Source organism: Monodelphis domestica, chromosome 1 (genome assembly GCF_027887165.1).
Source record: "Monodelphis domestica isolate mMonDom1 chromosome 1, mMonDom1.pri, whole genome shotgun sequence".
NCBI lineage: Eukaryota > Metazoa > Chordata > Mammalia > Didelphimorphia > Didelphidae > Monodelphis > Monodelphis domestica.
This window is the reverse complement of record NC_077227.1, coordinates 282,266,873-282,291,405: the sequence shown is the minus strand read 5'-3', so window position 1 is coordinate 282,291,405 and position 24,533 is coordinate 282,266,873. Positions and strand designations below refer to the sequence as shown.

At 37.6% G+C, this 24,533-nt stretch overlaps 1 protein-coding gene and 1 long non-coding RNA gene across 5 annotated transcripts in view; one reads left to right on the top strand and one right to left on the bottom strand.

The window, feature by feature from the left end:
* Nucleotides 1–6,528: 6,528 nt before the first annotated feature.
* The window catches only part of EXD2 (exonuclease 3'-5' domain containing 2), a 77,299-nt gene continuing 59,294 nt past the window's right edge, over nt 6,529–24,533 (bottom strand). For both annotated transcript variants that reach the window (XM_007473106.3, XM_007473108.3), the window contains 2 exons: nt 22,222–22,578; nt 6,529–20,185 (listed from right to left, as the gene is read on the bottom strand). In XM_007473106.3, coding sequence (XP_007473168.1) covers nt 19,966–20,185; nt 22,222–22,578 — 577 coding nt within the window. In that variant the 3' untranslated portion in view covers nt 6,529–19,965. The remainder of the gene's footprint in view (nt 20,186–22,221; nt 22,579–24,533) is intronic.
* LOC103095471 (uncharacterized) overlaps nt 14,658–24,533 on the top strand; it is a 67,090-nt gene continuing 57,214 nt past the window's right edge. For 2 of the 3 annotated variants that reach the window (XR_008915010.1, XR_457461.3), the window contains exon 1: nt 22,679–22,768. This is a non-coding gene — a long non-coding RNA (uncharacterized LOC103095471). Of the gene's footprint in view, nt 14,754–22,678; nt 22,769–24,533 lie in introns of those variants that run through there. The other variant, XR_008915009.1, reaches the window with a different exon arrangement.

The following is a 24,533-nucleotide window of genomic DNA, read 5'->3' as shown; positions in this document are numbered from 1 at the left end:
GAGAACTCAAGGAAAAAAGATCTTTCTTTTCAGAAGATGACTAATACAGAAATGTATTTTGTATGACATTTGCAATGGGTTTTGTGTTTGTTGTCTTCTCTATGAGTTGGGGAGGGATACAAGGGAGAGAAAATCTGGAACTGAAAACAAAAATTCTTTTAAAAAATAATTTAGCCAATAATTCATTATCTATGCTATCTTTTAGCAAAAATTTTCCTGTTTATCTCTTTTAATTAGGTTCTTTTTGCTATTAATTTGTCTGAAATCCTGATTGATTCCCCTACTTTTTTTACTGCAAATGAAGCCTAATAGATTTTGCTTCATCCTCAGTTTAACTCTATTTGTATCTTTCTATTTCAAATGAGTTTCTTATAAACAAATTGTTGGATTCTGGTTTCTAATCCATTTTGTACTGTACTCTTCCTTTTTGTGTATGAGTTCATCCTATTCACATTCACAATTATCATTGCTAACTCTCTCCTTTTCTCTCATACTTTCCCTTCTCTTTCCTTCACAATCCTTTCTTTAAGAGTCTGTTTGCTTCTGATCACTACATCCTTTAATCTACCCATTTTCTTATTTCTCTCCCTTTCTCTTATCTCATTTCCCCCTACTTCTTGTTGGATAAGAATTTTTTCTATGCCGAAATGTATGGATTTGTATTCCTTTTTTTAACTAGTTCAGAGGAGCTGAGATTCAAATTCTCTTTCCCCGACCCTTCCTTGTATAAACTTCTTTATACTCCATTTCCACTTTTACTTGTCTACCTTCCTGTCTTCTCTTTCCATCAATTCTTCTTTTGAGATCATCCAGACAACAGAATTATATCTAGGCTCTCTATCTAATCAGACTCCCTCTAAGACCTCTGACAATTAAAAATTTTGAGTATCATGTATCATTTCCCTATATAAGAAAGTTGATTTCTCATTCATGTTTCCCTTTTTATACTTTGAAGTCCTGTGAATTACTTTTAAATTTTCTACACTTCTCTGGTCTATTCATCAGACGTATTTGAAAGTAGTGTATTTGATTAAAAATCCTGTTTTTTTTCCTCTGTAGATTATACTCAGCTTTTATGGCATTCCAAACTCTCCATTCTCCTACAGTAGTGGTTACAATGGGTCTATTGTATTTTTCTTTTGGTTGCTTATATTTTTTCCATGACCTCAGAGCTCTGGATTTGGGCTATAAATATAAATTCCTGGGAGTTCTCATTTGGGAATTTCTTTCAAGAGATGACCAATGGATTCTTTCCATTCTACTTTGCCCTCTGGTTCTAGGTTATCTAGATAGATTTCTTTTTACAATTTATTTGTTTTAATGTTTTAAATATATTGTGTAGGCTTTTTGTTGTTGTTGTGTATGGTTTTCAAGTATTCCAATAATTTTTTTTGTTTAACTCTTACCTTCCATCCTAGAATCAATATATGGTATTGGTTCCAAGGCAGAAGAATGGTAAGGAGTAGGCAGTGGAGGTTAAGTGACTTGCCCAGGGTCACACAGCTAGAAAGTATCTGAGGCCAGATTTATACCTAGGACCTCCCATTTTTAGGTCTAGCTCTCAATCCACTGAGCCACTCAGCTCCCCCCGCCCCCAATAATTCTTAAATTCTCTCTCCTCAATCTATTCTCCAGGTCAGTTGTTTTTCCTATGTTATATTTCACATTTTCTTCTATTATTTGTCTTAACTTTCTTTGTTATTTTTTGATGTCTTATTAGCTACCATTTTTAATTTTCAAGGAGTTATTTTCTTCAGTAAAATTTTATACCTGTTTTTACTAAGCTGTTAATTATTTCTAAATTTTTAGTGTATAACTCATTTCTTTTGTATTGGAGGATCCTTTAACTAGGTTATTTAAGGTAAAGAGAAGTGCTGGAACCATAACACCAAGAAATAAGGCTAGAAGAAAGACTGAATTCTCACTCTTCCTTCCCCCTCCCTTCCTGTTCTTCTGTTGGTCTTAACAGTTATTCAGCATTGGTAAGTTGACAGCAGCTTCTAAAAGACTAATTTCACTTTAAAATACTGAAAAATTGATTTATTTTAAAGGAGGAAAGGGTAGAGGGAATTTATGGCTTCCCTAATCTATTATAAATTCAACATAAAGAAAGTAAAGGTTGAATTGTCCTAAAGGGGATATTGTCAATGACTTGAAAAGATCCTAAGAGCTATGCCCCAAATCTTTCAAGGAGAAACAAATAGTCAGAAGTTCAGAGTAAATCTTCTCTGCCAGCTTCTTCCTCAGAGTCTCAAGAAAGAAGTGAGAAAATCAGTTTTTGTGCAAGCTTATTCAAACTGCCTCCTTCCTGGCCACATTCTTCCTTGGATCTTCCTGATGACAGATCTTCAAGCTTCCATTCCTTGCATCTGCTTACAAGTCTTTCTGTAGTAGTAATCAATTCTTCACACTTTCCCCATTTTTTCTACTGGGGTTATAATTTTTAAACCTTTTAAAAAAGTTTTATCTTTAATAACAAATGCACACATAAATTGTCCAAATTTATGATTCATGTTGTGTCCTCCTTCCATTCTTCCCTTGCCCCTCCTAGAGTTGACAAGCAATTCTATATAGATTATACATTTTTATCACTCAAAGCATTTCCATATTATTCATTTTTTAAAAGTGAATATCTTATAAAAGCCAAATCCCAATCATGTACCCAAATAAACAAGTGATAAATCATGTTTTCATCTACATTTCTCCTCAAACAATTCTTTCTCTTGAGGTGGAGAGCATTCTTTTTCATACATCCCAATGAAATGTCCTAGATCATTTTGCTGTTAGTAGCAAAATCTATCACATTTGATTGTCCCACAATATTTCAGTTGATATGTATAATGTTCTCCTTGTTCTGCATATTTCACTTTGCATCAGTTAACAAAGGTCTTTCTGAAACCATGGCATTTACCATTCTTTAGAGCACAATAATGCTATTCCATCATCATCATATATCACAATTTGTTCAGCCACTCCCCAATTGAGGGACATATCTTTAGTTTCCAATTTTTTGCTATCACAAAAAGCCCAGCTAAAAATATTTTTATGCAAACATGTCCTTGCCCATTTTTTTTATCTCTTTGGGATACAGATCTAGTATTGGTATAACTAGATCAAAAGGTATGCATTCTTTTATAGCCCTTTGGGCATAGTTCCTAATTGCCACCAGAATGGTCAAATCAATTCACAACTCCACCAGCAATGCATTAGTGTCCCAATTTTGCCACATTTCCTCCAACATTTATTATTTTCCCTTATTTTCATATTGACCAATCTGCTATGTGTAAGGTGATACCTCAGAGTTGTTTTAATTTGCATTTTTCTAATCAGGGGGGATTTAGAACATTTTTTCATATGATTATTGATAGTTTTCTTCATCTGAAAACTGCCTTTCCATATCCCTGGACCATTTATCAATTGGGGAATGATTCAAATTCTTATAAATTTGACTTAGTTCTTTATATATTTGAGAAATGAGACCTTTTTTAAAAGAAATTTTTTCCCCAGTTTGTTGCATCCCTTCTAATCTTGGTTGCATTGATTTTGTTCCTACAAAAACTTTTTTAATATAATGTAATCAAGATTATTCATTTTACATCTTGCAATGTTCTCTACCTCTTGTTTGGTCATAAATTATTCCTTTCTCCATAGATATGACAGGTAAACTATTCTTCATTCCCCTAATTTACATATAACATTACTCTCTATATTTAAAGCATATGCCCATTGTTACCTTATCTTGGTTGATGAATTTTAGATTTACTCCACTCCGCTTAGTCTAACAAAATAGGAATGTCTACATCCCTACTTAAGGATTAAGTGTTGAGAAGGATGGTCTATGACAGACATGTGCTAGCAAATGACAAATCAGAAACACCTGACAGACCCCTGGGCTGTCCTAAGTCAAGCTTAAGCTACCATTGGTACATGTGAGACACAGGAAGAGATGTAAAAACGGTCTATATATTTTGCGTCACTTCCTCTCTCCAGCCTCTTTTCACGGAGAAGTGGCTCTGACTCTTGTGGCAGAGAGGTGGCTAGTGGCAGCGTGCTGAGCATCTTAGCATCTTGGCATGGCTGCAGCTATTGTCCGGGTTTGGTGGTGAGCGTCCTTGATACAGTAACTGGGAGAAGCTTAATATTGTAGGTCAGGTGAGGCATCTTCTCTGAGCTCTCTCAGAATTTAGGCTGATTCCTTTTTCCTTTGCCTTCCAAAACACTATCCTCTTAGGAAGCCCCTAATCTTCTGAGGAGGCCTTGTGGCAGAGGTCTTTGAACTCCCCCTGGCACAGGCTAGGCTAGAGAAATCCTATATCCTTTTCCCTCTTTTTCTTAATTCTCTCCCTCTGTATTAATTAAACCACCATAAAATTTCCAAACTGACTTATTTTATTTGGGATTTGAATTAATCCCTGGCAATCAAATAAATTTATATTCAGTATCAACCCCTAAATTTACCCTTATAGGTTTAGGGCGTGAAATATTGATATAAACCTAATTTTTATCATACTATTTCCCAACAGTTTTTAACAAATAGCGAGTTCTTATCGAAAAACCTACTGTCCCTACTTCCCTAAGACTTTGAACAATTTTTTTCTAAACTGTCCCTATAGTCTTTAGAACATTAATTAATCATTTTAATATATTTAGTTTGTTAGTATATTAGTATTTACATGTGTACATAGGTTGTACCTATACAGATTTACATATGTACATCCATAATACACTGTTCTAGATTTCTGTAAAAACTTGTGCAGATAAGAAATTTGCCTGTTTGAATTTTTCACAGAAATTTATATCAGTGTGACTTTTGTATTTTGCAACTATGCATATGTTGTATACTTACCCATTCCATAAGATATCTTCCTTCCTATATTATATTTCTATGTAGCATGTGTATGTATATATGTGATGTTAACATGCATGTCGCATTCTTACATAACCTCATGATCACAAGTCCAAACTTTCAAAGTCCTTCCATGTCCTTTGATGTTGATTGTAGAAACTCTGTGATGTCTCTCGTCATCTGGTCAGCATACCATTCTTCTCTGCTGTCATTCTTGATTGTAGTCCTATGTTATTCAATTCAGGAACATACTGGATCAGAAACATGCATGCATGTAAGGTTTTTACAAGTGCATGTATGTAAGATTGAAATTTTCATTGTGCATGGAAATAAGCTATGAATTCTTCATGAGTGCTTGTCAGAATTCAACAGTTATTCTGCATGTGTGGAAGTAAGCATTACTTGTGTTCATCTTCATGAGTGGAAGTAAGTTTTACATATGTACATCTTCATGGGTGGGTATAAGCAGTATAGGTTCTTAGATTTATTGTTAAGAATATGAATTTGAAGTTTTCTTATCTTTTTGATGTTTGAATTTTTCAGAAGGAATTTTATTGTATGTTGTCTTTAGCTGTGGCTTGGAGATAGAATTTGGATATAATGTAATTTGTTTGGTCAAGGAGTATGTTTTCATTTGAAATAATTTTGTTACTTTCTTTGCTGTTATTATTGTAGGCAGAGACTTTGTATAAAATATGTATAGACTTTTCTATGGCTGCTAATCTTTTAAATGCATATTTCTTTAACTCTGTTTTAATGGCTTTTGCAGTACTTTCCTTTCACAGTTTCCATTCATAGGCTATCATTTTAATATGTGCAATGCTCTCTTGTCTGTACTATCTGTTGATAAGTACTCTCATGTGTGCTTTCCTTTGTTTTCCATAGGGACTGTTATTGATTGTTGATTATTTTCCTAGGGCTACTCATGTTGCAGCTGCTCATGACTAGGGTTTTTTTTTATCAGACGTCATTTGTATGTATCTTCATTGATGACATGATCATATTGTTGTTTCTTGTGAGGTATCTGAAACTATGAGGTAATATCATTATGGTATACCCTCCCTCTCTTCCTTCTCCCAATAGAGATTGTTTAGGCATTGTTTATATAAGATATGCATAACCTGTTTCAGTTCTCAACTATAACTTAATGTTAAAGTCTTTGATAACAAATTCATCCAATGTGAATATATGCTTCCATAGCATTCTAGGTATTTCTGTCTGTCATAGTTATGAAGTTGGAGTTTTCTGCTACAAGCTTAGGAGTGTTCTTATTGTTGTTGAATTACTTAGTTGTTCTTTTGCTGGAATATTTTCTCTTCTACCTAAGACTAGTCTTCATTCTCATAAGGTTTTGTGTAGTATGTTACCCCAACTAATCTTGGTTTCACTCTTATTGCATGAATGGTATTTGTCAGGTTTTTGAAGTTAGAGAATTGATGTGAAATTGCATATCTATCCTCCTCCAGTTCTCTAATATGTTCCTTGATATCCTCCTTCCCATTCAAAATCCGTATCTGTACAAGAGATGTAATTCAACTTTCTCTACTGTGATTTTTAGAATTTCTCCATCTTGCTTAGTCTAGTACCTGTGATGTTGAAATCACTTTAAAAGACTAATATATATATTAAGGTCGCCAAGGAATTCACTTATGAAATTCCTAAATGAAACACTCAAGTCCAAATGGAGTTTTATGGCATTTTAATTACAACAGGAGTAAGAAAGAAGGAGAAGGAGATAAGGAAAGAAGGGGACAAGGAAAGAGGTTAGCTCAACCTTCTGGCAGAGACAGAGGGAGTTTAGGCCTTGGAAGGCCAAGGCAGAGAAGGGAATCAGTCCTTTCACTGTGACCGATCTAAAGGAAACCTGCCTGCGGGCCTCCTCCCTGCTCGAGCTCCTAGAATGAACTGGCGCCTAGCCCTGTCCACAGGAAGTGATCAAACTCCAGAGGCTGTTCTCTACCTCACTTCCTGCTCCTCACACGTACCAATGGTGGCTTAAGCTTGGCTTAGGACAGCCTAGGTGGGCAGTTAGTTATTTCTGATTTGTCATTGACTAGTACATGCCCATGTAGTGTGGGTGTGCACAATTTTGGATGCTAGACCAAGCAAGATGGAGGAGATTTAAAAATCACAATCCCCCATGATAATGATTGGGGACCTAGTCTCCCCAATTGATCACTAAACATAAGCGTCCTGCACCCAAAAAAATTCTAACTGCAGGTGTATATAAAATTTTACCCTCTACGAGGAAAACTACAATACTTGTAGATAAGGGGAAATAGAAAAATAGAGGAGAGAGAGACAGTAAGACCAATGTTTTGCTTGGCGCATTGACAAAAGCCAATTAGGGGGCAGTCCCCTTTGGCATAAGAGTGTACAATCAAAATAAATGTTCAATCAACCACACCCCCAGGTTCATTCTGGATCTTCCTGTAGTGTAAAGGTTTAGGTATCTTTCTGCAAACAGTTCATTCTCTGGATTCAGTTAGTTAGCAAGCTTCTTTTCTGAAGATCTATCTTGAACAAAATTTAAATCCTGGATTTTATGAAAATACATTCCCCCCTGAAGAAAGTGTTGAAAAAACACCCAGTCCAGCTGAGGATGCAAGGTTTAGTTATGGGAGTGGGTGAGTTAATTCAAAAGAAAGACAAAAACAAAAATGAAAACAAAATGAAAAAAAAGAAAAAAAAGAAAAAGGGAAAAATGTAAACCATTTATATATGTATATTTATTTTAAAGAAGAATTCAAAATCAGTATCAAAATATCAAAAATCTATGTATACAAAATTTTGAGAAAGCAAGAATAAATTTCTCACAGGCCCCTGTATTAGGATCCAGTTAATTAATTTCTAATCCCACAAGTCTGAGGGACAGAATGCAGTAATATTTCACTTACCCATTTGCAGCCAAGACTACAGGAAGTTGCCATACTATAGGAGAGAAAAAAGGACCAGATTTTTATTTTAATACAGAAGTGTCATTCCCTGGTCTGATTTTACCTTCATTTTCAGGGAGAGAGGGAGCCAGGATGATAGCCAACCTTTGGTACTTGTCTGTAAGTATTTTCACGAAGAGTGTGGATACAAGGAAGGCCTACGTCTTAACGTATGTCAAGCGTCGCAACCTCGAGTCCCACATGTGGTACAAGTCCATAGTATTGGCTTAGAAGTGCATCAATCCTACCTGGATTGGTTTTTGATTTGCTGACCTGTGAGCTCTTTTGGTATTATTCAGGTTATCTCTGTGCTCCTTTTTGATTCCGTTTCCTAGAATCAGACACAAACATTAATCACAGTCCCATAACAATTATCAATAAATGGAAGGTTCCCACAGTCTAAAGCTGTTTGGGTATGTATTAATAATATAGCAAGTATATGTATGTAAACTAATATTATTGTAGAAAAATTAATATTGATTGTATGTACTTGAGTACATATAAATGAGAAAAGGGAAAAAATATTTTAATAAAAGAAAAAATAACAAAAGAAAGGAAAAAGAGAAAAGGGGGAAAATAATCAATGTGTTAAAAAAAAACAGTTCCACTTGTCAATGGATAATTATCTCCAATGCATTTATAGGATACAATCAATTAGTCTCAATAGAAGATGCTCTCTTTACATGTGAGCAATGAATCCAAGAGTCCTTTTCTCCAACCTTTATAGATGTTGGAGTAGTTAACAATATTTGGAATGGTCCTTCCCAAGAAGACTGAGTTGCTCCAGTACGCTGGAAGTTCTTTATATACACTTTGTCTCCTGGATTCAGGCCATGAAGTGAGAAGTCTAGTGGTCCGGCTTGTACTGAAGCTCCGGATTCATGTAGTTCATGCAGTTTGTGCTGTAATTGCTGTATATAGGAAGCAATAGTAGTATCTCCCCCTAATAGTGATGTATATGCCAGGGAGAAAGGCTTAGCCTGTATAGGTGGATGTTCAAAAAGCATCTCAAATGCTGAGATGTGTAGCTCTCCTCTGGGCCTACTTCTAAGATAAAATAGGGCCAGAGGGAGAATTTCAGGCCAATTTTAAATGGGTCTCAGTGCATAATTTGCCAATCATAGTTTTAAGTTCTTTATTCATTCTTTCAACTTGGCCTGAGCTCTGGGGATGATATGGAATATGGAATTTTGGAGTTATCCCCAAGCAAGAATATATCTGATTTAGAACAGAATCAGTAAAATGACTTCCCCTATCAGAATCAATATTTGCTGGCAGGTCAAAACGAGGAATAATTTCTTTTAAAAGCACCTTAGCAACAAAAGCCACTGTGGCTTGGGTTGCAAGAAATGCTTCTGGCCATCTGGTCAGTTGATCTATTATGACTAGACAAAATTTATAATATCCAGACTTTGGCGTAGTTATGAAATCTATCTGTATGTTCTCAAAAGATGTGTAAGCCAAAAGATGCCCACCAAAAGCTTTGCCACGAAAGTCGTGTTGATTATATGCCTGGCAGGTAGAGCAGGCTGAACACACTTTAGAGGCTATGGTAGTTATACAAGGGGAAATCCATACTCTCTTAACAGAGTCCACGATGCCCTGAGTACCAAAGTGGCCATTTTTATGAACAGATTGGCAAATTTGGTGATAGAAACTTCCAGGGAGCAGGGGTTTTCCTTTAGGTGACACCCATACTCCATTAATTTGTTTTGCTTTGAATTTTTGTTTCCATTTTTCCACTTCCTTTTCATTATAGAAAAGTGATAAATTTAAGTCATCAGTGGTTGTTAATGTTAAAAGTAATTCAGGCCCTTCTATGGCTGCTGGCTTTGCAACAGCATCTGCTTGGTCATTTCCCTTAGAGACAGGGTCAGTGCCACCTGTATGGGCAGAGCAATGAATGACAGCTAGGGCTTCAGGCAGCTGGAGAACAGAAAGAACTTCATTAATAATTTCTGCATTAGCTATGGATTTTCCAGATGAGGTTAAAAATCCTCTCTGGAGCCATAGCATCCCGACTGAGTGACAAATGCCAAAAACATATCTAGAATATGTATAACTTGTTGCCTTTTTACCCTTGGCAATCATACAGGCATGTTTCAGAACTATGAGTTCTGCCCCTTGAGCGCTAATGTTAGAGGGCAGTGAAGCTGACCACTCAGTGTCAAATTCTGTGACTACAACAGCTCCAGTGTAGCGTATGCCATCTCCCATAAAAGAAGAACCATCAGTAAGTAAGACCAGGTCTGAGTTTTTTAAGGGAGTGTCCAAGAGATCATCTTGAGGCTTTTCTGCCATGGACACTAGTGTTTCACAACTGTGTTATGGTTCTCCTGAAGTTGGTAAATCTGGAAGCAAGGTGGAAGGGTTAAGGGTTGTACAGCATTTTAGAGTAATATTTTCATTGTTTAGTAAGGTTATTTCATACCTTGTAATTCGCTGATCAGAAAATGCCTGTGTTCTCTCTCTTAGTAACACTGTTTCTACTTCATGTGGGCACATAATTGTTAATGGGCATCCTAATACTAGATCAACGATTTTTGTCACTAGTAAAGCTCTAGCAGCCACGCCTCTAAGACATGGTGGTGCTCCTGAAGCTATTGGGTCCAGCTGGGCTGAATAATAGGCAACTGGACACTGAGAAGGCCCCAAAGTCTGAGTTAAAACACCTGAAGCCACTCCTCTTCGCTCATGTACATACAAAGTAAATGGCTTGTTGTAATCTGGGATGCCTAGAGCAGGGGCAGACAGGATAGCCTGTTTTAGGTCTGACAGAGCTGACAGGTGTTCTGGCTCTAGTTTAAGTGGTTCAGGGACTAAATGTCTTGTTAGTGCTATAAGGGCCTTGGTAATTTCCCCATAGCAAGGCATCCATTGTCTGCAAAATCCTGTTGCTCCCAGAATTGCTCTTAACTGTTTCTAAGTGGTAGGAGCACTCAATTTTTGAATATTTTCAATTCACTTGGGAGAAATAGAATGGGCACCAGCTGTCAGAATGAACCCCAAATATTCTACTTTGGGGAGACACCACTAAACTTTATCCTTTGAGATCTTATGCCCTCTTTTGGGCAATTCCAAAAGAAGGCTTACTATCTTCCTGGCATTCTTCTGCATCTGTTGAAGCCAAGAGTAGATCATCTACATATTTTATTAATTTGCTGTTTTTAAATTTTATATTATCCATATCTTGGCTCAAAATTTGTGCAAATAAGCTCGAGCTCTCTACATAACCTTGTGGCAAACGGGTCCAGGAGAATTTTGAGCCATTCCAGGTGAAAGCAAAAATATGCCTGGAGTTCTCATGTATGGATATGGAAAAGAAGGCTCAGCACAAGTCCACTACTGTAAAGTATGTAGCTGTGCTAGGAATAGAGGAAATAACAGTATTGATGTTGGAAACCACGGAGTATCTCTTTATAACATGATTGTTCACAGCCCTCAAATAGAGGTGCTTGCCATTGGGCCCCCTTTTTGGTTTTTTAACAGGCAGGATGGGCTTGTTGAATTCAGATTTACAAGGGAATATTATTCCCTGGTCAATTAATGAGTTTATTATTGGGTTAATGCCCTCTGTTGCCTTCTTGGAGAGAGGATACTGAGGAATGGAAGGAGGTGGGCTGGATTTAGTTTTTATTTGCACAGGAACACCCGACTTGAGTAAGCCTACATCGGAAGAAGATGTGGCCCAAAGAGACTCTGGTATATCTGTAGGTATTTCAAAGGTGGGAGGCTCTTTTGCCTTCTGGCTCTCTGAGAGAAGTACAGGTAGTAAATTCAAGGATTCCTCGGGCACTTCTAAGGACATAGAGCCATCTGGGGCGCACATTATTGTGGCTTGTAATTTACATAGTAAATCTCTTCCCAGCAAGTTTGTGGGGGATCCAGGCATTTAAAGAAAAGAATGTTCAACAGTTAGGGGTCCCACGCATACCATGCAAGGAGAAAGTTTAGGGACCTTTAACAGTGTTCCTGATACAACTACTACATTTAGAGAGCCAATAGAATCACATTTTCCATCTATTTTGCTTACCAAAACTGACCTAGATGCTCCAGTGTCCAAAAGACAATCACAGTATGAATTTCCCACCTTTAAAGTGACATGAGGTTCCTTGTTATTTGGGGGGAATTTTTAGGGATTATTGGCATTAAAATATCAGGGTCTGGAAAATCAAAGGTTTCATTCTTTGATTCCAAGGCCCTCACTGACCCTTCACACCTTCATAAAGATGCTTGGGCAGTTTTTTGGGATCCTCCACGCTGTTGGGGGTATTCACCCTGAGTGAAGCGTGGTTGAGCTCCATTTTTTTATATATTGTTGTTGGGCATTGTGTTGGGTATTATCATTTTCTGCATTTGGAGCACTGTCATTATTTTGGTTGACATTACTGTTCCTATAGTTATTATTCCTAAAGTTGTTATTATTTCTTTTTTCCTGTAGCCAGCTCCTACAGGCCATCATTGCATGGCCTCTCTTCCCACAGAAAGAACATATTAAAGAGCATGTTAATGATTTATCTGTGGATTCCTGCAAAGGGGCTATGGTCTCTCCCTTATTCTTCAATTGTTCCTGTATCCTTTCAATTTCTTTCCTTAAGTCATTCACTGACTTACTGTGAGTCTCAGGTCTTTTTTGCATGACCCTTATAGACCTAGGTTACTACTTTCCTCACTTCTTCGAGGTTCATAGAGTCCCAATGAGGACAGCTAGTTTTAAAGTAGTCCTTTACCACTGGACAACAATTCTTAATGAATTGCCTGCGTATATGTTTAATGTCCCTTTCTCTGGTCAAATCAAGGTCCATATATGTATTTCCCATGTCAAAAAGTCTGTCCATAAAGTAGGAGAGAGTCTCATCAATTTCCTGCTGGGACAGTTCAAATTTTTCCCATGTTTCAGATCTATCAGAGCAATCTCTCATGGCTTTCAATAATGCTTCTCTGGCCAGGGCTAGTTTTGTGTGATCTTGTGCAACATTGGGGTTCCAGTGTGGATCTACAGTTGGCCAATGGTGTGCTCCTTTACCTCTTTTCTGATTAGCTAGAGAGATGACATTATTTTTTCTCTTTGTCAGAAATGTATCTAACAAATTTTCCACATTCAACCAAGAGGGGTCAAAGGTTCTGAATATATTCTCTAATTTTTCTATAATTAATATTGGTTCTGCCTCAAATGATGGAACATTTTGCTTGAATTTTTCTAAATCGTCGGGTTTAAAAGGTGTATAGTGTCTTACAGACACCAAGTTCCCATCTTTATTAAAGGTGGGTACTTCCCCTAACGGAAATAAACTTCTTTATAAATTATCTAGTGTTCCTATTTCTAGGCTACTTGCTCCATTTTCAATGGGATAGGTAGGAGAAAGGAAAGGGTTGGGATGGTTGAGGGTGTGTGGGGTAGTCGGGGCAAGGGAGTTGGGGATGAAAGCATGAGTGGGGGGAGGGGATGAGGGGACGGGAAAGGAGGTATGGGCAGGAGCAGGTTGGTTAGTAGTGGGAGGGGCAGGGGGAGAAGAGGGTTGGTTAGGAGTGGGAAGGGCTATTTGAGAACTAGGAACCAAATTTCGTAAGGCAGAATGGGACAGGGAATCTGATAAAGATGGAGAATGGAGAGATAAATCACTCTTATTACAGGATGCCCTTAAGTCTCTTGTAATGCTTTGTATAGAAGCTATGAGCTCCCCCAATCTTTCCTCCGTAAGCTCAAACCAAGTATTGTGTTCTGCAGATTGTTGATTAATAAAAGGAACAATTGTTTGGTTTTGTTGGGAAGCTTGTTCTTGAGGGGGAGACTGACATAATCGTATTTGTGTCTCTATCTTATATAAGGTATTTTCCAGGGCTCTCTTAGAGGAAATCAGATATATTATTACAACTCCAACAATTACAATCCCAAGGAAGAGGAGTGCAGCAATCACGTATAGCCATAAAGTCTCTGAGAAGAGCCATCCTAGAGAAACACCTATTAGTAAATTCATAAATTTGGTTATGGAGCTCACAAGCCAATTCTTAAATAAATCATGTACGGGCTGCATCCACTTTTTTTTTTTAGTCAATTACTAAGTCACCAGTAACTTTTTCTCTCGTCAGTAGGTGGCTCTCCTTACTGCCTACTGCCAAGGGTCTATTCTGTTGTAAATTCTCCTTTCTTTTCTCTTAGGCCCAATTCCAATTTAACTTAAGGAGAAAAGAGAAGAGAGAAAAAGTGTTTTATACTCACCTGTTCTAGCAGCTGTGTCTTTAAGCCAAGTTAGCTATTAAAAAGGACTGACTGAGAGAGGTGAAAGTAGAGTGAAAGGCAAGAAAGTTCAGGAAATTTATTGAGGGGTCTCGTTAAACTTTCATGGTCAGCCAAACTGTGATATTGAAATCACTTTAAAAGACTGGTATATATATAAGGTAGAGAAGGGAATCAGTCCTTTCACTCATGTGACCAATCTGAAGGAAAGCTGCCTGCGGGCCTCCTCCTTGCTCGAGCTCCTAGAACGAACTGGCGCCTAGCCCTGTCCACAGGAAGTGTGCAAACTCCAGAGGCTGTTCTCTACCTCATTTCCTGCGCCTCACACATGCTAATGGCGGCTCAAGCTTGGCTTAGGACAGCCCAGGTGGGCAGTTAGTTATTTCTGATTTGTCATTGACTAGCACATGCCTGTGTAGTGTGGGTGTGCATAATTTTGGATGCTAGACCAAGCAAGATGGAGGAGATTTAAAAATCACATACCCAGGAATGTACACGCCCACACTACACTGGCATATGCTAGCAAGTAACAAATCAGAAACAACTGATTATCCCCTGGGCTGTCCTAAGCCAAGCTTGAGTCACAATTGGCACATGTGAGATGCAGGAAGTGATGAAGAGAACAATCTTTGGAGTTCTTGTCACTTCCTGTGAGGAGGCCGGGTGCCAGTTCAATCCTGGAACTCGAGCCTGGAGGAGGTCCCTCAGACAGCTTCCTTGAGACAATCACATGGTGAGTGATAAGACTGACTCCCTTTTCCCTTGGCTCTCAGGGGAGGCTCCCTTGGCCAATGCCTTGAACTCCTGCCTGGATCAGCCTGAGCCAGAGCACTTTAAATTAACTTTTTCCTCTCTCTCTCTTTCTTAATTTCTTCCTCCTATTGTAATTAAATCACCATAAAATTCCATTCTGACTTGAGTGCTTCATTTGGGATTTAAGAAATTAAATCCCTGGCAACCAATAATTTTTACATTCAGTCTCAACCCTAAATTTACCCTTTACACTATAAAGTCATCTTCATTATCAACCCCTAATCTTGCATAAAGTTCTTCTAATGGTATACAACGTGTTCTGTGCCCAAAGAACATATCATCATCATCATCATCATACTGGTAAGATTTTGATTGTACTGGTTTCGGAAATTCAATTTTCTCACTTGTATCCCACACATCCCCTTCTTCATCTACCTCTTCATAAAGTTTATAAAATTGGTAAGGCATCTGTTCTAAATTGTTTTGGTCCATTATTATTACACCATCTGGTATTTCTTCTGACTCTGTAACTGATTCTGACTCACTGAATTCTGCAATCCTTATGTTATACATTGGATATTGTTCAGTGTCCTGTAAACTTGTGTCAGATGTTGTTAACTCTGGCTTTGTGTGTTGATCTAAACCTATGTCACCAGCTTTTATATTTTCCAAATCAGTTTCTGGTTGTTTCTTATTGATAAGCTTTAAATTTTTGAGTTGGTAAACTTTATGGTATGGGGTTAATTTCTTCTTGCAGATATGCGATGCTGTTACTAACATTCATAGGTTTTACTCTATCATCAGTCAGAAGGTTTTGTTCATTTCCCTTCTCTTTTGACTGTGTAGAGATAGAAATCTTTCCCTCTATGTTGTGTTGTTCTGGGAATAAGTGTAGTACATCTGCATGTTCCCCTGCATCATTAGGATGTGTGCCTTCATTCTTTCCCACAATACTACATACATAGGTTTCTGGTTGTGTAGCTAAGGTGTCTATCATTTCTTTGCTACCCTCTGCCAGCTGTATATTTGGATCAGTTAACTCTCCTTGACCTGACTCATTTCATATGAAGTCTACATTCGAGGTTGATGGTACTATATTCTCATATAAGTTTATCTGGCCAAACTCCCCTATGCCACTTGGAATGTTGCCTTCAAGTCTGCCATTTGAATCCTTGGTTGTTCTTTCAGTTACTAAGACTTCCATTCCATTCCTCTTTTCAAATTCAACTGTCATGTCACTTCCATTACTTTGAATATGATTATTGTTTTCAAATGTAATGTCGGCTTCATTTTCAGCAAACTTTATATTCTCTAAATCAGTCATTGCTGGATGGAAAGTTTTAGCTTCAGGATTCAGAATAGATGTATTTTCTAAGGGGGCCTGTGCCATATAACTATTTGAAGAATTAACTGAGTTTGGTGGGATATCATTATACAAATCTGTGAATGATTTCAAAGTATTTACATCTTTAGTAACAGTAACCTATAGGGAATTGAAATTTTGTTTCTCTGTATCTTTCACTAACTCCTGCTTGAGTTTTTGTGACTTTGTCTGTCTTTTCCTTTTATACAATTCAATCCCTGTGCCCAGTCTGCACTGAAAAAAGTTCTCCAAGAATGTTTTGACTTGATTTGTACTTTTTTCATGTGTGGTTACTATACAGCCTTTCTCTAAATCTCTTATCTCTGTTGCTATTTGAGACATGATGTCTTTAACTTCTGCATCTAGCTATTTTACTTCTCGGCCCATCTCTTGATTTATTGCATTTGCTATCACTCACAAATTCTATTTCTTGCACTAAATTTTCACTATTTCTTATCTTTTTTTCCCTAAGTTTGACATCAGTGTCTCTCAAACCATTTCTTCTGTCTCCATGTACCAAACTACATACATTATAGGCCTGGCTTCATAATTCTCTCCTAACCATGTCAGAATATTTTGGTTTAGCTCCTGATTTAAGAGCCTGTTGCATTTTCTGTAAATCAGTTGCCTGTGTGTGGATTTTAGTTTACAATGAGAACAGCAAGTGGAATTTTGCTTTCTGTGTCTTGCTAGTGTGCCTTTATTGTTATTTACATCATATTTCTTTTTCAGAAAACAGTGTTTGATCAGGTGTCCTTTCTTATGGCAGAAAAAGCATTGTCTATTTTCTCTCTGCACTGTTTTTTGTTTATAAATAGGTTTTGTGTATGTCCTAACAGTAATCAGCTTCTTAATTTCCTCAATCTCCTTGTCTCTTAAATGTTTCTCTATTACCTCTAATTTTTCCTTTAAATCCTGCATTTGTTTATTTTGCTCTGAATAATTTTCATGGAGGTAAGTCACGGTTTCATGTAATTTGATCAGACTCACAGTATCATACTTTGGAAAGTAATGTTTGAAAAATCTCTAAGTGAGGTGTGCACCCTTTCAAAAACTGTCTCCTCACATGATTTATAGACTAATCAGTATTTGCCTCTAAACCCATAATTGATTCAGCCATTTCAGAAAGACAATCTATAAATGAAGCTGGATGTTCCCCTTTATTTTGCATTAGTTTGTCAAATCTTGCCCATGCATTAGGCTTTGAGCAACAGAGCTTAACAGCTTGGAGCAAGTCTTCCCTACATTTCCTTAAGTAGGTCATGCTTGTGGGAGTAGCAAAATCAAGGTCTTCCTTTGCTCCTCTGTGGGCCAACTAGTCAGGTTTTCTGACCTAGTCTTTTCAATGAATTGATGATGCTCATGGGGGCTAAACAATTCAGACGAGAAATTCCACATCTGGGAAATCTAGATCAAAAATTCAGAAAGCCCTCAGACACTTCCCAGCTGTGTGACCCTGGAAAAGTCACTTAACCCCCATTGCCTAGCCCTTATCACTCTTCTGCCTTGGAGCCAATACATAGTATTGACTCCAAGATGGAAGGTAAGGGTTTAAAAAAATTTTTTTCAGAATGCACGTTTGATTTCTTTCTGAGTCTTATAGGGTTGATCGATAAATTTTGGAACCCATTTCTTCAGGGAATCAAGCTCCTGGGTTGTAAACTGTCTATGCACCTTTGAATGTAACACACCAGCTGTACTTGATAACTTGGTAACATCTTTTAGTGGAAAAATTTTTTCAGGTTCACTAGTTGACTTAAGTGTCCTTGTCACTGTCATTTTCCTGTGCATTAGCCTTTGCTTTCTTTGCCTTTCTGTCTTTGTCTTTGGGTGCACTATCTGTCTGGCCATTTCCCTTGTCCTTGATCTGGTCTAGCCCTTTTGCCTTGATAAATTCTTCAAACATGTTCTTAATAACATTTTCCAAGTCAGTATCCACCACCATTATCTGTGCCACCTTTTGGGGATCAGAAATCTATAGATGTTCTTCAGATAAGTCAGTGTCCATATAGCAGCCATGGAGATGATATAAACCTGAGTCATAATCTGCCAGAGGACAGTTTCTTTTTGGAATGGCAACTTTAATAAGAACATCGTGGTATTGCCAAGGTATTCCACCAAATCTACAATCATGGTGGTCATTTTACTGTATAGGATGTTATAAATCCAATAAGCCATAATGGCTGCCAACACAACTACCCCACAGAGCACTTGCTTGAACATGTTGTTATTTTTAGGATTGTAAAGTTCAGTCTGAGGTGCCAAATTTTAATAGATAATATTGGAGGGGATATATTTGATGAGTACTTGACAACTAATAGATCAGGCAGCTATCTTTCTTTTGCCTACCCTCCTCCCTCTATACCTCTATACCAAATTCAATCCAGGGAGGATTGTTGAACTTCTATGCCAATACAAAAGGACTTGAACCTAGTGTGAGAATTGAGGTTGTGGCGCTTGACATATGTTAAGACACAGGACTTCCCTGAACCACACTATATGTGTAATACTTTGAGTCAAGTGCCTCAGGTTGGCTATCATCCTGGCTCCCCCTATCTCTGACAGTGATGGTACAATTAGACCAGGGAATGAATTTTCCCATTTGCTGCTGAAATTTAGTCCTTCCTCTCATATAGTTTGGCAATTTTCAGTAGTTCTGGCTGCAAATGGGTAAAGTTCTGTATTGCAGCTATTGTCCTTTGGGCTTGTGAGACATGTCACTTTAATTACATTAGTCACTTTAATTGATCCTTGCTGTGATTCAAGAACCTACTGCAGGTTTATTATTTTTTACTCAGAATCTTAGACACATGAGATTTTGATTTTATTTTTTATCATTTCTGTATTATATTTATACAGAATTTCATTAATTTTTACTTTTTATTTGGGATTTTTGGGGGGTGGTTTGTTTTGTTTTGTTTTTTCTTTTGACAATTATTTCATATACCTCATAACTCGGTCATGTATCCCAGTGTGATTCTGATGTTGGTCAACACCCTCCTCAGGGGGGATTGTATAATTATCCTAAAATGCAAGGTTTAAAATTTTTTGGAGAAATTTCAGGAAAAGAAACTTGCCAACACTGAAAATCAAGAAAGTGGATTCTTTTGGAGAAGATGCTGTAAAGATGCCTGAAGAAGCCACACATCACATCAAAAGATCCAGAATGAACTTTAGAATATAATGAACTGAATTGAAGGGGGTTGAATATACTTATTCTGAATGTACTCTTATGCCAAAGGGGACTTCCCCCTAATTTGCATTGTGTCAATGCGTATATCAATCAGTTTTTGTATTTGACTCCCATCTCTAACTATTGTAACTCCCTCTTAGAAAAATGCAATACTGTATGTACTTTTACCTGGAAAGTATTCAGAGTTACAAGATAGTTATATTTAAATGATCCATTGGGGAGACGGGTCTCCCAAAGGATCACAGGGAGGCTTGTGTCAAAGAAGCTCATCCCTTCCCCCTTCCTGAGTAACTTTACATGTCCATCAAACATTTCTGACATACCACAATTGTGCCAGGTTTGCATCAGCTTGCGTTCTGTACGTCAATAAAAGTTAAGGTTTGGGGCAGAACCAGGGATACCAACGAAAGAAAGGGGGAAACAAACAAGAATACCAGGAGGTGAGGGGGAGTAGAAAGACATGGGCCAGTTAAGCTATCAGGTGGTCAGGTTGCTTAGGAATGATTGTCTACCCTTCATAATAAACTTTATAAATTATATATCTCTGGGTAGCAAGAAATATTATTATTATTTTTAATTATTAATTACAGCACCTTCCTCCCCAATTCCCTCATTCTTCATCTTCCAGGAGAGAAGCTAACCAGCTAGTTCCACTAGCAAGTTATCCCCAAATTTTCGGAGCAGATTTTCATGATTATGGTTGACTGACCATTGCTCTGGCAGATGCTTGGGTTTCATGGAGTCCAAGAAGTGTTGGCGCCAGAGACTCTCCAACTTCATGAGGGAGCGCAATCCCCCTTTTGCATAGTACTGTACCACCTTCAGTCCATGGGGAATATAGTTCTCATTATTAATTCTGCCAAGACAAAAGGCACAAAGTTAGCATTCTGGGACACTGTGTCAACCAGAGGTAAAACTGGATAGGGAGAAGGGGTGAAACCCAGGGCAGTGTGTCAGTTAATTTTACTAAAATTGCTTTTTCTTCTCTTTTTTTAAATCTTTGATACAAGGGTATACCTCTCTAGATAGGAGAGGGAAATGAGATATATTTGTAAATGAAGGTGATATAAAATAATAGAGATCAAACAAAATTTTAAAGCAAATTGTGATGTCAAATTTTTTAACCTTTATCTTCATTCTGCAGGGAATTTTCAGGCTAGAAAGATGCCAATCAACCATCCCCCTAGTTTACCCATTCTGAACAGTAATTTATAAACTCTTAATCTGCCCACATTCATCCCTGATTCAGAATCTGGTTTGGGGAAGAAAGTAGCGTATGCAGTGTAGAAAAGTTATGGTTCATTTCTATATGGCCTTCTTCCTTACAAACAGATTCAGAAACTACATACACAAGAAGTGTTTCAATCACAGCAGGTGCTGTTTAATTGAGAGGGTAACCTCTGCCACCTTCTTACTTTCAAGAATGTCTTAAAGATTAATGAAGTGCTACCTGAAAAGGAATTCCATCTCCTTCAAAAGAATACTCCAAAAAAGATCTCCCCTTCCCCTGTAGATTCCAGGGGAGTTACATATAACCTCTTTCCCATTCCATTCCAAACCTTCTCTATGATCCAGTGGCACTACTCTCCTTGCTGTTCTTAAGTTAGACACTTGCCTTTAATTCATGTGTCTAGGAAAGGCAATGTCCTAAAGGTGTTTGTAGATATTTTTTCCTTGCTCTTTTGAAGCTATTCACTAACTCATTTTTTCTTTTCTCAAATAGATGTTCTGGGTTGTAAATATCTCAACCATCCAAACCTAGTAAGGTGAATTTAGGTGACAGAACTTCAGGTAGAAGACATTTTATGATGGAATACACATCATAAACTTAGTAAAAGAAGCCTGCCCTTCCTCTTATTTACCTCTATAGAAAAAAAGTAAAGCATTCAGTGGCCTGATTTTTAAAAATAATTATTTCTTTAAATTAAAAAAAAAAACATTTTTATTCACATCTTTTGTTTTTTCAATGCCTTCATTTCCAGAGATATTCTCCTCTCCTCTATCTTTATAATCAAAAAAGGAAGGAGGGGGATGAGAAAGCATTTCAGGAAAACTAAGCAACACATTAACTGAGGCTGACAATGTCCCACACCCAAACTACTCCAACTCCTCAAAGAAGGGATGAAGGTTGCACCTTCATTTTCAATTGCTCTGTTTCAGTCCCAATAGCGGTACAATACTCTGTCACATGGTTCAATCACTTTTCCTCTAAATGGCTTTGTTTAGCCACAAAATGGTAGTTTTTTCATAAGATATCCTTACAAGTTGTTTTAAGAATTATAAAAAATGAGATAATAGATGAAATACTGACAGAAAAAGTACTATGTAAATGTAAGCTATTATTTAAGAAAATAATAACGAGCAGCAAAACAAAAAAGACTAAAAAACAGGCTGAAGGAGCAGAGGTATTTAGAAGCTTAGAAATGTAATAATTTTAAATATTTTATGCTACTAAATGAGATTCAGTAGGGAAAACCAGTAACTAACCCAGAAGAACTTTGATTTAATTTTTTGGATTTTTCAATATCTACTGTACCCACTGAAATACTTCTAAAATCTCATCACATCAATCAATGATATGATTAAGCCTAAGTGGACAGTGTTCTCATAATGCCATAAGGTGGTGCCTCTGTTGAAGCATGGTTTCATCTGGAAAAGTGATTCTCAAAATCCATCATCTATTTCAACTTTATATAACCTATGATTGTGTTTCTCTTAATAGTATAAGAAAACAGCAAGACTCTTGCACTTAACAGTATAAACATTATATACATATGTATATACATGTGTGAATAATTCCCTTTCCCTACCTACAAGTCATATTTTTAACCAGACTTAAGTAATAGTTTTACTTTTAACAAGTACTTCCCCAATCCGACCATAACTTTATACCTTGTTTCCAAATTTGCTGCTTCCTGAAGCATCTGGTCTGTGATAGTGTCTGTGTTAAAAAATTCCTTGATTGCCTGTAGGAGTTCTTCTTTTCGGGAAGCAGGCAAGGACTTAGCATTGAGCAGGGCCCTAGCCCCAGAGCGCACTTGACGACGGATGGGATCTTCCAGCAAGCGGAGTCCCTCCTCGGAGCCAATAGGGGCTTCACATTCTTCAGCCAGATGTTGCTTCAAGTTGTTGTTATAGTAATTCGAAATGGCATGGCAGGAGGTACAAAGGAGCAACACATCATGGGAGTTATGGTCTTTCATCTCAATGGGGAAGTGTTTCCGGTACTCGTGGGGAACTACATTCTTCCTGAAATGAGGGCCCCCTCCCCCAAAACATTCATCACTGATATGTAGAACACTTTTATGCCAGGATTCTAGATTTCCTTCTTTGTCTTAAATCAAAGACAATCTAGAGGAATGGATGAAGGATTTGACCATTCAGCTTCTATTCTGAACTCTAACCCACAAAGAAGTCCGGGATGATTTGCCTAAAGCAGGTAAGAAACTGCTATTCAATGTGCCTACAACCAATATAGATCATGGAAAGAGGGAAATAGACTTGGGACCAGGAAGACTTGGATTCAAATCCTGCCTGATATTTATTAGGTAGGCAACCACGGGCAAGCCACTTGTCTCATCTGTAACATGGAGATGATGCTCAAAATAATTACCGCACAGTTTTGTGAGGAAAAAAATAATAATAAACTTTAATGTGCTGTGAAATTTCAGACATAATTATAACTACCCTACCAGTATGTGGATCCTAAAGTACAGATAACTTCCTCTCTGATTTCATTCATTCATTATGGGGGAGCAACATAGGCTAGTGAAAAGAACTCCTTGAGAATAAGGACTGGTTGTTTTTCAAGGTCTTTTTATTCTCATTGCCTAACAACTGCAAAACATGTTGGATGAATGAGAGAAAATACTGGAAGAATTAAAAAAAATTTTTAATAACCTTTGACATTTAGGGAAGAAAGGTGAGAAGTTCTGTGTATAAGATTAACAGGTTCACCCTGAGTTTTATTTTTAAAAAATCACCTTTTCAGAGCACCATGCAGTGAACAATCTCTTCCTGAAAAAGGGAATATCTGACTGCTTAGTCCAGAGGGCAGATCCTAAACTAATGTGCAGAAGCCACATAGGGGAAAATTTGGTCCATGATTGGCATTGTTCTGTATGTCCTCTCAGTGGAGATGAAGACTACATGACATGATGGAGATATCACAAGGGGAATTTATGCTTCAAAAAGAGGTGGAATTTTAACTCCAACATCTTTAACTAGAGGAGTCTCTATGAAGTAATTATATCCTAGTATCTTGAAAAAAAGCAAGTTTCTTTCATCAAGGGAAGATTGAGTAGAATAAAGATCCTAGGGCTATAACATTCATTAGGATTCACTCTCATTTTCTTTTCTTTTTTTTTTAAACCCTTACCTTCCATCTTGGAGTCACAATACTGTGTATTGGCTCCAAGGCAGAAGAGTGGTAAGGGCTAGGCAATGGGGGTCAAGTGACTTGCCCAGGATCACACAGCTGGGAAGTGTCTGAGGTCAGATTTGAACCTAGGACCTCCCATCTCTAGGCCTGGCTCTCAATCCACTGAGCTACCCAGCTGCCCCCCACTCTCATTTTCTAACAGGAACTCTCTTTTGAGAAATTCTGTGGTCACCACAAATATGTGTCCCATCTTTCAGGACGACTTAAAGTAATTTATGGAGGGTCGTACCACAAAGCTAAGAAGAAAACATTGTTATCCAGCCTCAACCTCAGTCAAAGAATACAAGAAAACTCTAACCCCAAAAGACACCACCAAGAATAAGCTAAGTAATTTGGAAATTCTTTTAGAAAATAAAATTTAAGATTCAAAATACTTCCAGGATTACTCTAAGAAGAAACAGATGAAAAGGATGTGAGAAAGAGGAGAGTAAAAATAAAAACTGTCCATTATTCCCTTCCTGAAGAGAGTCTTCAGGGATACATCTTAATCTAACTGCATTATTGAGGAATTTTTCCCCCGGGGATGAACCTAAGAGAAGCCTCCCACTTAATTGAAGTGAACATGGCACAGGGGACAGTTTCTCAGAAGCAGGGGAGAATTTCCTACAAAGGATTTTGCAATTCCATGAGAGATCTGGAAGTCACTGGAGACAACACTATCAGCTATGTTGACAGTCCTAGGGAAAAGGCCACAATTCCACATTGCTCTTGTTCACATATGACTTCATTTGGGGACCAGAAGCAGATGAACCCAAAAGTCCCA